Source organism: Lepisma saccharinum, chromosome 4 (assembly GCF_977018435.1).
Source record: "Lepisma saccharinum chromosome 4, izLepSacc3.1, whole genome shotgun sequence".
In the NCBI taxonomy this organism is placed as follows: Eukaryota; Metazoa; Arthropoda; class Insecta; order Zygentoma; family Lepismatidae; genus Lepisma; species Lepisma saccharinum.
The window spans coordinates 10,485,025-10,502,261 of NC_139232.1; the positions used below are offsets into that span (position 1 = coordinate 10,485,025).

Consider the following 17,237-nt stretch of genomic DNA (forward strand, 5'->3'; position numbering starts at 1 on the left):
TAAAAATATTGACAGATTCATATAATTTCAGTTGAATTGGTTTTGCTGTAGAATGCAATTAATCCTTCTCATTGGCATTGAGAATGATCCTAGAGCATTGCAGGATTTGATTTTATAGGTCCTCAAGACATTGATCCAGTTACAGTTTCCATGTTTTCCTTGAAACAAATTCAACTTCGAATTACTGCACACTTACATTATTCCAAGAGAGATGTAATTATTTCATAGAGACAATTTTGGAGTAGTCAATAGAAAACTATGTGTAAAGTAAAGTAAAGTAAAATGTTCCCCTGTGCTTTTGCACCATGCCATGAAGGCCTATAGGGGGGTGTGGAGTTAGGGCCCCACACTTTTTTAATAACGGACAAAGGTGCTATTGATGTGATCAGCACCATGCCCCTGACTGCCTTTAGCCCTCAGAGTTTCCTCCAGGTACCCACTTTATACGAGGCTGGGTGGGCATTAGAGGTGCTTGAACAGGTGGAAAGTGTTATATATTAGTGGAAGTTATGGAGCCATGGGCTGAAACAGCCATATATATTATTGTTCTTATAGTTACTTGTTGTTGATTTTTATTATACATGTCTTATGGAGTTAATATAAGTATGTTCGAACCCAAGTGTTTCATTAAATAAGTTCTTTGAATCAATACATGATAAGTGGCGACGATGGATTGGATACATTTGTGAGTTTAACAATTAATTAGATTATTGTAGTTGAATAGAAGATTCAAATCTACTGTAAGAAGTTTGAAAAATGAATACGTTGCCATTCTTCGAGTCCTATGAGGTAGGAAGTAATATTAAAGCTTATGTACGAAGATTTGATTCATTTTTAAAAGCACAAGAAGTTAAAGAAGATAAAAAGGTTCATTTATTGTTATCAGTGATTGGAAATAATGTGTATGAGGCATTGTATATTAAATTAGCTCCAAATGATCCTAGTAGTTTTCCTGTCGAAGTTTTGCTGACAAAACTCATTGATATTTATGAACCTAAAACAAACAAGTTGCTTGAGATATATAAATTTAAAAATGCTAAAAAAGAGCATGGTGAATCAATGGATGACTATATATCACGAATTAAAAAGTTGTCATTAACATGTGGGTTTAAGCCGGAAGATTTTGATATAGAATTAAAGCAGCAAACCATTTTTGGACTTGAGGAAGGTACATTAAAAAGGAAGTTAATTATGGAGACTCCAAAGACGTACAAAGATGTTTGTGACTACATTAGGAATCATGAAGTTCTAGACAGATTTGGTAGCCACATTCAGCAAGACTCAAACATCCATAAAGTTAACACATACACACCAAGAAGTATGTACAAGGGCAAATTAGAGGTAAAGAAATGTTATAAAGGACAATTGCAACAGGACAGTCCAAGGAATTTTAACTGGATTTGCTATAGATGTGGTTCGAAAACAAAACACGGAGCTGAAGGTTGTCCAGCTATGGGGAAAGCTTGCAGATTTTGTGGCAAGATAAATCATTTTTCTAATGTTTGTAGATACAAGAATGAAATAAAGGATGTAGATAAAATATCTCCTGGGAAGAAGGCAGATTTCATGCATCAAAAACAACCTAACTACACCTCAAGAGCTGTGCAATATTTAAATAAGACTACATCAAATGTCAGATCTTCTTCTACACCCTCTGAGGAGGAAGATGCGATAAACAAAACCTGAGGTAATAATTTTGACTACAGTGGAAGCCAGCACAATATATTCAGTATAAATGTAATAAATACTGTACAGCATAAAAGTGAAGAAAGTAGCAAGGATGTTGAGGAGTTATTATGCAATGAGATTCAACCCTTACATGTTCAGCTATATATCTGCAATGAACCAGTTAAATTCATAGTGGATACAGGAAGTTATGCTAATATTTTACCTAAGAGTAGTGTATGGAAAAGCAGCGACATTTTACGATTGAATCCACTCAAAAATGGCTATGGTACTATCACAGGAGAAAAGTTGAAGTTTGAGGGTCAAATTTCCTTACCTGTAAAGTATAACTCACTGAGTTATGAAATTCCGTTTATAGTAGGAGATTTAAATGATTTAAAATCTATACTTGGTCGAGCAGGATTGCGTATTCTCTTTGGCGATTGGAGAAGAAGTTTGGTAATTGATACTGTACAAGGGCAAATGGACAAAATATTTTGGAATAGTATTACAAGGAGCTTGTACACAGACACATCGAATGGGGAATCAGGGAAGTTGAATCTTAGAAGAAATAGAAAGTTCTGATTGGAGTAGTCCTGTAGTTCCTGTGCAAAAAGCAGATGGAAGTATTCGTGTATGTGCTGACTATAGCAAAACTGTAAATCCAAATGTAGATACTTTACAATATCCACTTCCAACTTTTGATGAGCTTTATCATAAGTTAGGTTCACATAAGTGGTATACGAAGATTGATCTACGTTCAGCTTTTCATCAATTATTAGTCGAAGAAAAGTCTCAACGTGTTCTTACCATTGTAAATGAAGGTCATTTGTATGTACATAAACGTTTACCATTTGGAACTAAAATAAGTTCTCAAGTATTTCAAAGAGCCATGGACACAATACTTGGTGGTATTGATGGAGTGGTATCATTTATTGATGACATTCTTTTAGGAGCAGATACATTGTATGACTGTTACAAACTGACTGTATTAGTCTTGGAAAGATTGATGCAGTACAATGTAAAAGTAAATTTGCAGAAGTCTGAATTTTTTGTTCATGAAGTAAATTTTCTAGGAAGGAAATTCACGGAACATGGAATTTTACCTACGAATGAACATGTTCAGGCAGTGTTAAAATGTAAGGTGCCTGAGAATAAAAAGGAATTGGCGACATTCATGGGTTTAGTGGCGTATCATGCACGATTTTTGCCTAATTTGAGTTCTAGGATACCTAATCTTTATTTATTGCAAAAGAAGAGTGTACAGTGGTTTTGGAACGAAGAATGTGAGAGGGAGTTTCAGCTAGTTAAGCAGCTATTAGTTTCTGCACCTGTTTTAGTAGCATTTGACACTCGATTGCCATTAGTTTTAGTCACGGATGCAAGTGGCTATGGGATAGGTTGTCAGTTGACACATGAAATAGAAGAAGTGCTGAAACCTATTGCATGTTTTTCAGCTACTTTAACAGATAGTCAAAAAAGTTACTCTCAAGCTGACAAGGAAAGTTTGGCAGTAGTGGAAGGTATAAAACATTTTCATATATATTTGGCAGGAAACAAATTTAAAATTCTAACAGGTTCTTCAACAGGTAAATCGATATTAGATCCGGACAAAGCAATTTCTCCTACAGTATCTATGAGATGGCAAAGATGGAGGTTACTTCTAGCAAATTATGGTTATTCCATTCATTACACGAAGAATGTAGGGATAGCTGATGTCTTGTCCAGATTACCTGTGTCATGTTTAGTGAATGAAGAAGAGGATTTACCTATTTATTTTTTGGATAATGAGACATTGATGAGTGAAGATCCTTTAAGAGTTGAGGAAGTAATTGAAGCAATGAAACAGGATGAAACATTGTTACTAGCATATGAATACACAGTGAAGGATTGGAGGAATATAGCACGTAAAGAAGCTGATGGAGAATTGAAAATTTATTCTCAGAATAAAAATGTCTTAAATTGCAATAATGGAATGTTGTGCCATGGTGAGCGAATTGTAGTGCCAAAATTATTGAGAAATAAGGTTCTAAAAGACTTGCACAAATTTCATTCTGGAGTTGTGAAGTCCAAACATGTTGCAAGAAAGTACTTTTGGTGGCCAAACATGAACCAGGATATAGAGAATTATGTTCTGTCGTGCGATATGTGCAGAAGAAATTCAAGAGCACCAAATAAACAAGAGTATGTTTCATGGAAGCCTGAAAATGAACCATTTCACAGAGTACACATAGATCATTTTTTCTTCCATGGATATAAATTTCTTATTTTAGTGGATGCATTTAGTAAATACGTAAATGTTTGGCAAGTTGTTCATTTAACGGCTGAAGAAACTGTTGAGAAGTTGACAAATCATTTTTTCATATTTGGAATACCAAATACCATATGTTCTGATGGTGGTCCACCATTTGCCAGCAGGGATTTCCAGAGATTTTGTAACAATCATGGAATAAAATTAATTCACAGTCCACCGTATAGACCATGTGCAAATGGAGAAGTTGAAAGGCACGTACAAATCATCAAAAGGTACATGACTTTAACAGGAGAGATAACAAAAGGCAACGTCAACAGACGCAATGCTTCTGTAGATAAATTCTTAAAGAGAATGTTGTTCTATCACAACAATACTGTAAATGTGATTATGGGGAAATCACCAAATGAAATTCTATTTTCGTACAAAGTAAACGCCAATAAATTAATTCATAATGATAGAACAAGGGTTATTTATGAGGCAGAGCATTATAAGAAAGGATCTGGAGTATGTTATTATTGTCCAGACAAAAAGCAGTATGAAAAAGACGAGATAGTAGGACAATTGTCGCACTCAATTTTCAAAGTTAAGAGGGACAATTACACAAGAAATGTTCATTTTTCATTTTTGAAGCCAGAGATTTCCAGAAGGAACGAGAGTGGAAGATATGGTAATGGTGAACGCTCAACACGATGTACAGAAGGGTTTGGTGGTGAGCAAAATCAATTTGCTAACTTGGACTATATGGAATTACCTTCTGTGGCTCACAATGAAGTAATGGAGCAGCAGAGACAAGGAGGTATGCAGGGTCTGGAGAAGCCAGGATGTTCGAAACAAGAGTCCACTGCAGCAGCATCATTTCCACGAAGGTCTGCAAGGATATATAAACCACCTTGCAGATATGAACCAGATTAGAAATGTTATGATTGTTGTTATTATTATGTTTCATTTTGCAACCAAGGGGAATATTGTTATATATTAGTGGAAGTTATGGAGCCATGGGCTGAAACAGCCATATATATTATTGTTGTTATAGTTACTTGTTGTTGATTTTTATTATACATGTGTTATGGAGTTAATATAAGTATGTTCGAACCCAAGTGTTTCATTAAATAAGTTCTTTGAATCAATACATGATAGAAAGAAATCCCGGTTCTTCCCCACCAAGGATCAAACCCGGGTCTCTCACGTGGTAGTCAGATGCCCTATTGACTGAGCTACTGCAACACCCCCTATTTGCAACATTTGCTAAAGTAATTACAAGAAAATGCAGAATTTGTGAATATTTAACAGTATTAAAAAAAAAAACTTAGAAAAAATTGAGCTCCCATAGCAGACATTTTGAAGAAATTAAATGTGGTTAATACTTAATGTTAGACTTTTTTTTAATAAATTCAATTTCATATTTTTTACTTCTTTCTTGATGATCATTCACAATGTTATTTTTACTTTATTTCAGTATTCTGAAAACTTTGCTACAAACATGGTAGATGCTAGGATGTTAGATCACCTTAGTAAAAAAGAATTAGAAAAATTCCTCGGTGTGACTCGAAAGTTTCATCAAGCATCTATTGTGCATGGCATTCATTTATTAAGAATGATGAAGTATGATAGACAAGTAAGTATACAGTATGATAACATAAAATTAATCAAAGAAAGCTGCATGGCATATTAGTTGCATTACATTATTAGCAACAATAGCTTTTATGCAAAAATGTTTTGCCAACATCTGCCTCGAGTATATAAGTGTTTTTATCTTCTCATAATCTTAATGGAAATAATTATGGTTGTATTGAAATTTTCTATGCAATGTCTACCAGTAAATCATAGTTTTGATTCAAAAGATCCATACAAAAGGCATTCTACTTTGAATTCAGCCTTTTGCTTGAGACAAACTGCAGGATTCTAATTTTAAACTTAAATTCTTGCGAAATGGCTACACATACAATTTGTAAACATTAATAAATCAATGTCTTCCTGTTTATACCTCTTCAGAAAGACATTCTCCTGAAATGTGTTGAAGTGTTGAGTAATTAAAAACATTAGTTATTACAGATATAGTTTTATTGTTAACTAGTTCTATTACAGTTTATTTTGTAGTATTACAGTCTTAGTATGTGTGTTATTTAACAGAAAATTCTTACATAAATAAAACAATTTACAAGTTTTGAGGAGATTAGAGTTGATACTAGAGATATTTAATTTTTCAAAAAAGCAATCATTATTTCTGTAGCATTGGAATTATTTAATGATGTACATGCAAATTAGTTCAACCCTTATTAGAATATTTTTCTTATGCATTTCTGTTGATTTTTAGGCATTAGCTGTGAGAAGACATCAGTGCGAAAATGTAGATACTGACCCCCTCGTCTGGACCAATCAGAGGTTTATACGATGGGCAAGAGGAATAGATCTTGCAGAATATGCAGAGAACTTGAAAGGTACAGAATTATGCAGAATGAGAAGAAGACTGGATAGTTATTAAGCAAATAGTTTTAATTAAGAACATGAATTATGCCTTGTACCAGTGTGCTTTAGTTTAAAGAAATAAGTATATCATAACAGTCACTGTGTTTCAGTAGCATTTCTACATGTTTGTTTTTTTGCACTCAACTGATGCAGACTATTTGAAACAGTCAAAATAATGTGTGAAAACAAATATTATATGTCAAAATACTGATTAAATACAGTATAATTGTTTATTTCAATTAATTATTTTGAAATTAAAATTAACCCCATTGATAGAACTTACATAACACCACATTCCAAAGGGTGTGTTCCATCAGTTCTAATGAACTATTTTCAATTCTAGCAATGTAAATCTAATTTGTGAAAGATGAATAGTGTTATCTTATTTGATATCTAACTTTAAAATTTTTGATTCATGATAGGACTGTGGGAATCACAGTGTTGTAAAATTAAAGAGTAAAGAAGGAATGATGAAAGAGTTAAAATCGAACAAGATCATATTAAAAGTTCCCATTTATTACAATATACCTAGGTGTATATTCAATGACCACTTTATTAGTACGAAGTCAAATGAAAAAGTCTTTGCGCCTATTTTTTTTTTTCTAGCTTGTTATAAGTGGTATTACAAAAGCAAGATATAAGAGTGATGCAGTAGACTTTTCTTGGAACGGCCCTATTGTAACTTCAGATTTCTTCCACAGCACGGCACTGTTATCAGTTGGCAAAGATGGCTGGAGTGCTCAGGAAGTCTACGCCATATGAGCAGTGAAGTGTTATTAGTTTTTTATGGTGCAAAGGACAAACAGCCACAGATATCCACAGGGAAATGGAGCCAGTGTATCAGGACAAGTGTTTATCAGTGCGTAGTGTGCAGTGCTGGTGCAAAGAGTTTGAAAATGGACGGGAAAATGTGGAGGACAATGAGCGATTGGGCCAACCTCGTTCCTCACTGACACTGGACAACGTTACCCATGTTGATGAAATGGTGAAAGCTGATCGACGTGTTCATCTGACTCAGGAGTGTAATGCAATATTCACGTGTCATCGCCAGTGACAATGAGGTCCAGGAAACTGTCACCCTCGTCGACCTAATGCTGCAAATGGTTCAGTGACATGACCATTCACTTGCCCTTGTGGACATCATCAAGAAGCTTAGGAATCCACTGACACGACACTTTGCGGTATCCCAACAAATCGTGAACAATGCCATAAACACTACCATAAGAAATGCCAAGTTCAGTGGCAATGTCTTTCAGATGAACATGTCGATCAGCTTTCACCATTTCATCAACACGGGTAATGTTCTCTGGTGTCAGCAAGGAACGAGGTCGGCCCGATTGCTCATTGTCCTCCACATTTTCCCATCCATTTTCAAACTCCTTGCACCAGCACTGCACACTTCGCACTGATAAACACTTGTCCCCATACACTGGCTCCCATTTGCCTGTGGATATCTATGGCTGTTTGTCCTTTGCACCATAAAAAACTAATAACACTTCACTGCTCATATGGCATGGACTTCCTGAGCACTCTGGCCATCTTTGCCAACTGATAACAGTGCCGTGCTGTGGAAGAAATCGGAAGTTACAATAGGCCCGTTCCAAGAAAAGCCTACTGTATCACTCATATAACTTGCTTTGTAATACCACTTATAACAAGTTAGAGAAAATTAGGCGCAAAGCCTTTTCGATTTGCCCTCGTAACACTACACCAGTGTCAATACGAGACGCTCCTTGGCGGCCAACTCAGTGGGCAACTCAGTCCTGCCATTGCATATTCCAAGTATCGAGTCCAAACCCAGCTATGGGTGTTCCTGTGTGAGTATCCATTGATCAATTTCACCTTCATCAAATTCTCATTGCCATGGTTAACCTAAAGAGACAGAAAAGTCACATAAATGAAGAGAAATCATTACTTATCTGCTGTAGGGGTATGAGTGTAAACCACATATTTCTGTGCTTGCTTGTTTTGCATTTTAAACCTTGCATTTGGAGTTGTAAACAGAGGCATGAAACTTTTAGAAACTGAAAGTTTCTAAAATCTGCGGGCAAAAAAATATATAATTTTCTCACTTGTAGAACTTGCACCAGTTTGTCAGAGATAAAGCTACAAAATTGCCCGTGCTACAACTGTAACTTGCTGTTGCATGTTCAGCGCCATCTTGATTAATGATGTAAGCTTCGGAGCGTGACTCTTATCTGAAATGAAAAAATGAAGTTTCTAGTTTAAGATACCATTCGCCATTTTCCTCCACAATGTACAAAGACATTACAATTACTTCAAATGTGTAGCCATTTTTTTGACTCACCCTGTAGACAATTCCATACAGGTAAAACCGCAATAATGAGAAATCAGGGCTGGCTCAGTAGTTCAGTTGGTAGAGCAATGGCACAGTATGCCAGAGACGTGGATTTGAGTCCTGGTTGAGTCTTCATTTTCCACTGAAATTTGTGATGCCATGCAATCTCTACGCATCAGCAGCATATCTGAAGATTATTTTTTTAAAATAACCCTTGAGTCTGTTCCCGAAACAATTATAGTTGTCTTAAAGGTGAGAACTAGTGTTCCTAATAGTAGCCACTGCATGTATATGAAACTTATTCTGAGTGTTTGGAAGGTTACTTTTTAAGAGTAATCAGTTATAGCTATAGTGACTTCACCCAAAATGAATCTCTCTTACTTTTACAGTTACTTGACTATAGATAAAATATGACTCACAAGATTTGTTTAACTACAAGGGAGTGGTTCTTCTTTTTTCCTGATTGACCATCAAATAGTGATCATTAATTTAAATATATTTTAAATATAAAAATATAGAGGTAATTAAATTCCAAACGTACCTTAAAATGAAAATTTACTTTCTTTTTCTTCAGTTCTTTTGTAGCATCACAATAATTTTGTTAATTACTGTTGAACCAAAAACTCCCTGATGGGGTAGTGGTAATGGTGTTACCTTGTAAACAAAGGTTCCCATGTTTGATTCCGGATAGAGGCACATTGCACAGTGGTTTGGATTCCACTTTAAACTGTAGACCCAGTGCTGATCGCGCTATCTGAACAACAAGTGGACTTAAAATAAACTTTGTTGAGCCAAAAATTCAGATTCATTATCTGACCTTTTAAATATGAGCTAGTTGCACTAGAGTAAATACACTTGGGATTTCATGTAGTGACAATTTTGGCAAAAAGAAAAAGAAAAGTAAATTTATCAAATTTTAACGTATCCATTCTTAACAGCCAATTTGATAGTTGAACACATTCAATGGTCAACTTTTGGGCTTGCCTCCAAAGTTCCTGGGTTTCAGTTCTAGCCTGGAAATGGGTGTTATATGTACTCTCATCTAGTAATCACATATCCTCCCAGTGGTGGATCCAGCAATGGCACTTGGGATGAGTAATTTTTCCCACAATCTCTGTAGATATTAACGTTCACAGGGTGAAAATAGGGTTAAATTCCCGACAAGTAAAGGATGTTTATTAATTTCTTCCATTATTACATTATTACCACAAAAAGTGGTAAAATGAAGAAGCAAGGACCTTTTCTCTACAATTATGTAAAAATACACATAAAACATTAGGGTTGTTATTTATTTAATTTTGATATGGAATGTAGATTATTACCAGAAGACCTCAACAGAGAATTAGAAACAAATAATAATGATGATAATTGACATTTGTTATTGCAATATTTACAAACTATCCATAATAACTATCCATAATGTTCTATACCGAAGAAATAATTGTATTGAGATACAAATAAAGTATAGATTAAATATAATCCACACAAAACCTAGGGAGGGTGGCTGCCCCCATCACCCTCACCATGGATCCACACCTGCATCCGCATTAGCCAAATGTGGCAGAAAAGCAACAGTAAATAACAAAAATATGAACTACAAAATTTAAGGTGAATATTTGGTTCAAGATATTACAAAATCTGTCTGAAGAAAATTTCCTCCCATGCAAGAACAAAAAGGAGAGTATCTGTAAATTAACAGTTATTTACATTACTTGTTACTTGAAAAAGTAACTGGATTACAGTAACTAAGTTCAAAAAGTAACTACCGTATTTGCTGGTGTATAAAATGCACTCCTTCTCTTTAATAATGTCTCAAAAACAGGGTGTGTCTCATATGTCAATACTTAGTTTTTGATTACCTTCAAGGAAGAGGTAATTCACAATTCTGTGAATGAGTCAAAGTTTCATAGGATGCAGAGAAGACTATGGGCCGGTTTTTCAATGTTCAGTTAAGGTTCATGTTAGCACGTAACTGGAAGTTTGTGAAAATTTCGGTTTTTCAATGTACAGTTAGCTCGTAACCGGAGCTCTGGTGGCAATTATCTTTACTGCTACTGCTTCTTGCAGTTTCCAGCCTAACTGGAAGTTACAAAGCAACATGAATGCCTCATGCAGTTTATGAAGTTCCACACTCGCAACTTCACTTTTAGATTATACAAGATATGATTCATAAAAATGTTAAATTGGTACAGAAGGAGACTTGTTTTGTTTGGCAGAGCTTACCAATGTCCATGCAAATACGGAAATTAAGCAGCGTAGTTGCTAGAATTTGCTTGGCGAGGTGGTGGTGGAGAATTTGTGACCAGGATATCCAGTCTACCAGGTGGGGCAATCTCCAAACGGTAATTTGGTGCAGTGGTTAGCAGCACCACCTTCTGGACCGTGTTGTGTTTTGTAATACGAGTTTGAGTCCTGGTCACGGATCACTTTTTATCTTGTCAATTATTTACGTGTGTTGCCTTCAATTCATGCTTTATTGTTGAATGATCTTCTCAGAGAAATATTACAGTAAATTTTAAAATTATTTTTACTCATACCTTCATATTTTTAGAACTTGACCTACAAAGAATGCTCACTAACATGTTCTTTTTTCACTCAACAAACATGCATAGAGAGGTACAAAGCATGCAGTAAAATGTACAATATCTACATATTAATAGTGTTTATATCAACAGACAGGTATTATTAATGTTTCAACTTTCGAGTAATTCTACAAGAAAGTATATGTATGCGCTTGCACCTCATAACAGCATTTCTCCCACGTGGAATTGACCTTTATGAGAGGAAAGCCAAATCTGTAGTGCTGGCTTTCGTTAATTTATCCATACAGAATGGATACATAACCATTGTTCTAATTGTTTCCAATACAATAACATGCTTTCGAGCGTGGCATGCTTGTAGTTCTATGTTTAAACGCCAAGCTGTGTGCCAGTCGATGCAGTTTGAAACTATACTAACAGATAGTTGCATTGTAGAATTATTTTCTTGTAGTTTACGGTTATTACAAGCATAAGAAAACATTTTTTTCTTGTGACGTTTCAGGAGAACACACGCTCCCTTCATCAGACATTTATTTATATTTTGACTAAAGATACAGTTATAACAATGGTTAGCAAATTTTTAAACAAAAATAATCCATTATATAATGGATGTTGTCAGTGTTACATTGTTGTAATATAGCAACCTAACTGTGAAAAGAAGCAGTCTGTTTCATTTTTATTTCAGATAAAAATTTTTGATCACATTATTTCTTATTTAAAATTATGAATCCCAAATATCATCAGGTAATTCAAAGTCGTCATTGTTTTCACAAAGTTTCTTGATTTTTTCTGTTACATTAAATTTTAAAGAAGGTGCTTTACTCCATTTGTGAAAAAGAAAACTCCATACTGGATCTATGTTACCATTTTCATTATTTAATTTATTCCAGAGTTCTTCTGCAATGAACGGAGCTTCCCAGACATTCCACTCTGTTTCCCGTCAATCTTTTTAAAACCCTTCTCTTTTTAATCAAATGTTTCTCTTCGATGATGTGAGCTAACAAACCTGTTCTTGGGTTTAGATTTATAATGTCCAAATCATGTTTGTGCCATCTTATTGCCATTTTCCTTGCTGTTTGTCCTACATAATCCTTTGAACATGAACAACTTATATTATATATTCCTGTGGTTTCCACATCTGGTAGAGAGTTTCTCATTTTGAATTCATTAAATGTACATTCTAAACTTCTTGGTGATCTAAAAACAATTTTGAAATTAAATCTTCTTAAAATTTTTGCAATTTTATGTGAGAATCCCTTGTGGAATGGAATGCACACAAATTTCTTTTCAACAGATTTTTCATCTTTGTTATAACATCTTTAGTCAAAATATAAATAAATGTCTGATGAAAGGAGCGTGTGTTCTTCTGAAACATCACAAGGAAAAACTGTTTTCTTATGCTTGTAATAACCGTAAACTACAAGAAAATAATTATACTAACAGATGGCGTGCAGATCGATTTCCTGTAATTTCCGTGCTTCAGAATTGCCAACACACTGATTTGGAGAACGAACTATGGGTTAGTTAACTGGTAGTTACTTTCACATTGAAAAACCTGGTGCTGGTTAAGACTAGCTGTTATCTCCAACTGGCAGTTAGTTAACAGGACATTGAAAAACTGGCCCTTAGACAGACAGTGGTTAAATAATTTAAGAAGTGTGGCATTAGTAATGCACTGGATGGTACAGAGGAGAATTTGTTGCATGAAAACTCAGATTCTTATTTAAAAGAGGTTTCAAGTGACTCTTCATTTAGCTCTGCAGTTGAATGTCTGGGTTTTAATGAAGATTAAAATGTATTCTCTCCTAGTTAGATTAGATAAGTTATTTGTTGAAAATAGACGTACATATTACTTTATATTTGAGATACTGTAAATTAATTATAGTATTTAGTGATAAAGATTTTATCCTCAAAATGTGTACAAAAAAGGGGTGCATCTTATAGGCCGGCAAATATGGTAGTTACTGTTAGAATTACTCCCAAAAGTAACTGCTACTTGCAAGTGATTTACAGGTAACTTGTAACTTCCAAACACTGCTTATTCTTGATATGTCTATCATGTTATGCACATGTTATTTGTTTCATGTTCGCAGATAGTGGAGTTCACGGGGCTCTGGTTGTATTAGAACCCTCTTTTAATGGGGACACAATGGCCACCGCTTTGGGAATTCCCCCTTCGAAGAACATCATTAGGCGGCATTTGACCACAGAGCTTGAGTCATTAGTGTTACCTGCAAGGTATGTGATCTTCTGTCAGATTGAAGAATATCAAGTGGAAGTTAGGGGTGGTAATACAGAGTGAGTATGGCACTCTCGTGATAGAAAAGGAACTTAAAAGGTGCTCTCAAAGTCAGTATGCCACATTGTTGTGTGTTCCTATCCATGTTTCATCTTGGTTTGTGTACATAAACTCAAGTTACACATTTGTGAAACTTGGCTGCCAGTCTTCCAGTACAAATGTCAACATCTGATATGTTAATATTTAATAGTAATGTAGATGTAAATAGAAACAAACTGTCAGTAGAAGTTAATATTTTGCAGTAAGCTCTCGAGTAAATTTGTGTAAGCAGATGTGCAATCAGTTTGCTAGAGTTGGTTACGTAAGTGATTAGGTGACATAAAAAAACGACAGAAGAAAAATATCACACACAACACAACAACAATGAAACTAAAAACTGCATGCCATTGTTTGTTTCTGTGAGCTTCTTAATTTCTTTCCATTTTTGTAATGTTTAGTTTTTTAAAAATATATACATACCTTTTTTGTATATTTTCCCATTGGCATTTCTCAACACACAATGACATCAAAATCGAATTATCTGTCTTGTATTCTTTGAAAGAGTAAAGCTTATACGATGGGGAGTTGCTAGACAATGCTAATACTTAAATGCTTGTGATTTCTTTTATGTTATTTTATTTTTATCTAGAGCTGCATTTGAACACTATGTGAAAATAAGCAAAGCTGAGCGTAGACGTGCTGAGAAGTTGGTTGGTGGGGGAAGCCTAGGGCGAAGTTTCTCTCGCTCGTATGCCGGAGGTTTACAAGATCGCGAAAAGGATAAAGAACAAGAGAAGGAACGTCGACGAGCTAGTTTGAGAGTAAGGATGCCTATAATCTTTATATTTGAAGGATAAATTTCTGGCTTTATCACCTTCTTTGTTTAGTTATGTATTTATTTAAGAGTAATGAAGCTAAATATTTGTTCCTTAAATAATGTAACTGTAACGTTAATGTGGTAGAGTTGAAACTGTTTGCAGAGTACATCTCCTTAACTGTCATACTTGTGTACCCAGATTTAAAAGTAATGTGTTTAACCCTCAGGAAAAAAAACATCTTTCAATGGTAAAAATTTGAATTTGTGTCACAAGTAGAGAAAGTTATTATCCCAATTGTAATTTAATAGCTTTTCCTGTTGTTTTTAACATTTTTAACAAAGATTTTTCAAAAAGACAGTGTTTCCAGTGTTTCTTCTTTCATGTGCCATGTAGATTAATGGTTAATTTAGGTTCTTTTTATGTGCTGTGTACTATGTGTTCATCAGGACAGCAGATGATGCAACCATAAATAGCTCAAAATGTGAAAAAAAAAAATTAAATAAAAATTCCTGATTGCCAACCAGTGTATAATAGATGCTCTCTCTAGGTGAGACAGAGCTTCTCTATTTTTTTATGGTTCACTAACTCTGGCATTACTTTTCTCCATTGCTCACCTCTTCTTTTCAAACTACTGGGAAATTCAAACATTCAAGACCTACAGTCTTCTTTATCTGAAAAAGGTTGGCATGAATGTTTTTTCCCCACTATGGTAGTGTGATGCCTCCTTTTTTTATGTAGCTGCTTGCTTAAATCTTTGTTTTGTGGAAATATTACTTAGTTTTTCCATAGTATGCCATATGGAATGATCACAATTCATGTTGTTTCACGATTCCAGTGAGATGCAATGTACAAAGTAGTCCATTCCTTGTAGGAAGGCTATGTATTTGATGTATATAGAGAATGTGTAAATAGTATAACTATTTAAAAATATATATTTATTGCATATCAATAATTTTTTGAGAAAAAAATCATCTGTTCTATTCTCATCTAAATTCTCTCTTTGTAGAATAACGAGTGATAATGCATTAATGCATGTTAAGAAATGTGTCCTGTAAATGAGTATTGTAACTCATTTTATTATTATTTTTTTTTTACATTAGAAATTTGAAGGATTTTGTTCTGATAATGTTGGAATTGTAAGTAAATTAATGTCAGGTTGCAAATTACTTTGTGGAACTTTATAATACTGTAATGCTTTATGACTGAAACTAAGATGAACTTTGTTATGAATTTGATATTTTGTAATTTCTACTATACAAATTTTACATAATTCTTTTCTTAGTTTTCATCATGGAGAACCTCACAGGTATGCATGAGATCTTTCTTCTTCTATTTATCTAAATCCCATTCATGCTTTTTTTTTTTTTTTTTTTTTGGTGAATCAACAGTGCACTGTTCAGAAAACATTTATTGCTGGTTTGGTTCATTGCATAAATGAATAATTTTAGAATTTTGATGTTTTAGAGACTGTGTAATTTTTTAATGCAGTTACAGCATAGTGAATCTCTTTCAGGGAGTTTGTAAACATGTTTTGGATGTGTATGTAAAAAAAAAGAACATTATTTGTAGCTTCCACTCTTAATCAACAGCTTTCCATTGTAAAAAAAAAAAACAGACATACAATGTGCATTAACATTTTGTAAATTTTAAGATCTTCAAGTGAGCAGTAACTTGTTCAGAAAAAAGCATTCCTCATTCCATATATATTTAGATTTCTCTCTCTTTTTTTTAGTAACAAGCTATTTCATAGAACTAAGATAAGTCCAGTTAGTATGGTTGTTGAGATAAGTGTCATCACATTTCGCCTTGGAAACTTTCATATTTTTATTGTGAAAAATCAATGTTAAATTAGAAAATAAAGTCTAACAATTATCACCTAGTCTAGGCACCTGGAACATTTCCTTTCCAGCATTGAAGTCATATGTTCAGCATTACACATAATGCTGATTATAACAGTAAAAAGTTGACATATTGTCTCATCAAATTTTGAAATACATTAATTACCATCTGCTTCGACTATGATGTAGTTCCAACAGATACACAAATCTGTCACAATACTCATCTACTTGAAACATCTTATCTGTTTTCATTTAAATGTTGAATGACTTATTAAATTGCTTTTTTACTTAATTTTCTACATCCTGAATAACTCTTAATCCGTGTTTATCTTTATCAGCATGTATTTGTGCCACTTGTGTCCTTGCTTTGTTAGTCTTTCAATTGTCATGTTTGTCTCCATATCCACCATTAATTTTTAAATTGGCAATTCTTTAATTTTGATATATTTTATCTAAGAAAAATATGACTTACTTTTAGCCTGGTTGTAAACTGTGTTGTGTGTGTTTGAAACAATAAGCCCCCTCAAACAGAAATAGTTTAGTATGTTTCACATTAAGTTTTTGTCATTTAATTTAAAGCACGTGAAACATAAAAACAGAATGGTGCACTTTCAACTTTGACACAGCTATGGTTGCCAACTCTTCAAATATTAACATCATCTCCAAGAACAATCCAATATCTATGATTTCTCTCATGACTGCCAAATTATTTTTATCAGTTCATGAAGTTTATGGGTGAATTCTCAGTTGCTAAATTTACAGTGGCCTTGTCCACAAGTTATATACTGCATATTATTTTTCATATTTTTTCAATGTTATCCCTTTTTCTTAGTTCTTCTCCCAAGTTTTAATTTCCTCTTTTCGTCCTGAATGAACACTGTAAAGCAAATTCTGATGTTTTACAGAGGATAGAGAAGGACTGATATGAACCTTTTGCTGTTCCTGCAATGTTACAATGTAAAATTTATTGCTAATCTATATTCTACCCATCTAACAAAAATTGCAAATGTTTCACAAAGAATTGTTAATTTGTTTCCTTAAATAATGCATGTAACTAGGTGACTGCAACAGATTTTGCC

At 34.1% G+C, this 17,237-nt stretch overlaps 1 protein-coding gene across 8 annotated transcripts in view; it reads left to right on the forward strand.

Moving 5' to 3' along the window:
* Window positions 1-17,237, forward strand: part of Liprin-gamma (liprin protein kazrin) — a 664,640-nt gene that overhangs the window by 630,846 nt on the left and 16,557 nt on the right. For 6 of the 8 annotated variants that reach the window (XM_083120283.1, XM_083120288.1, XM_083120289.1 and 3 more), the window contains 5 exons: window positions 5,376-5,534; window positions 6,234-6,357; window positions 13,318-13,462; window positions 14,152-14,323; window positions 15,603-15,626. In XM_083120283.1, coding sequence (XP_082976409.1) covers window positions 5,376-5,534; window positions 6,234-6,357; window positions 13,318-13,462; window positions 14,152-14,323; window positions 15,603-15,626 — 624 coding nt within the window. The remainder of the gene's footprint in view (window positions 1-5,375; window positions 5,535-6,233; window positions 6,358-13,317; window positions 13,463-14,151; window positions 14,324-15,602; window positions 15,627-17,237) is intronic. The other 2 variants (XM_083120284.1, XM_083120286.1) reach the window with 1 other exon arrangement.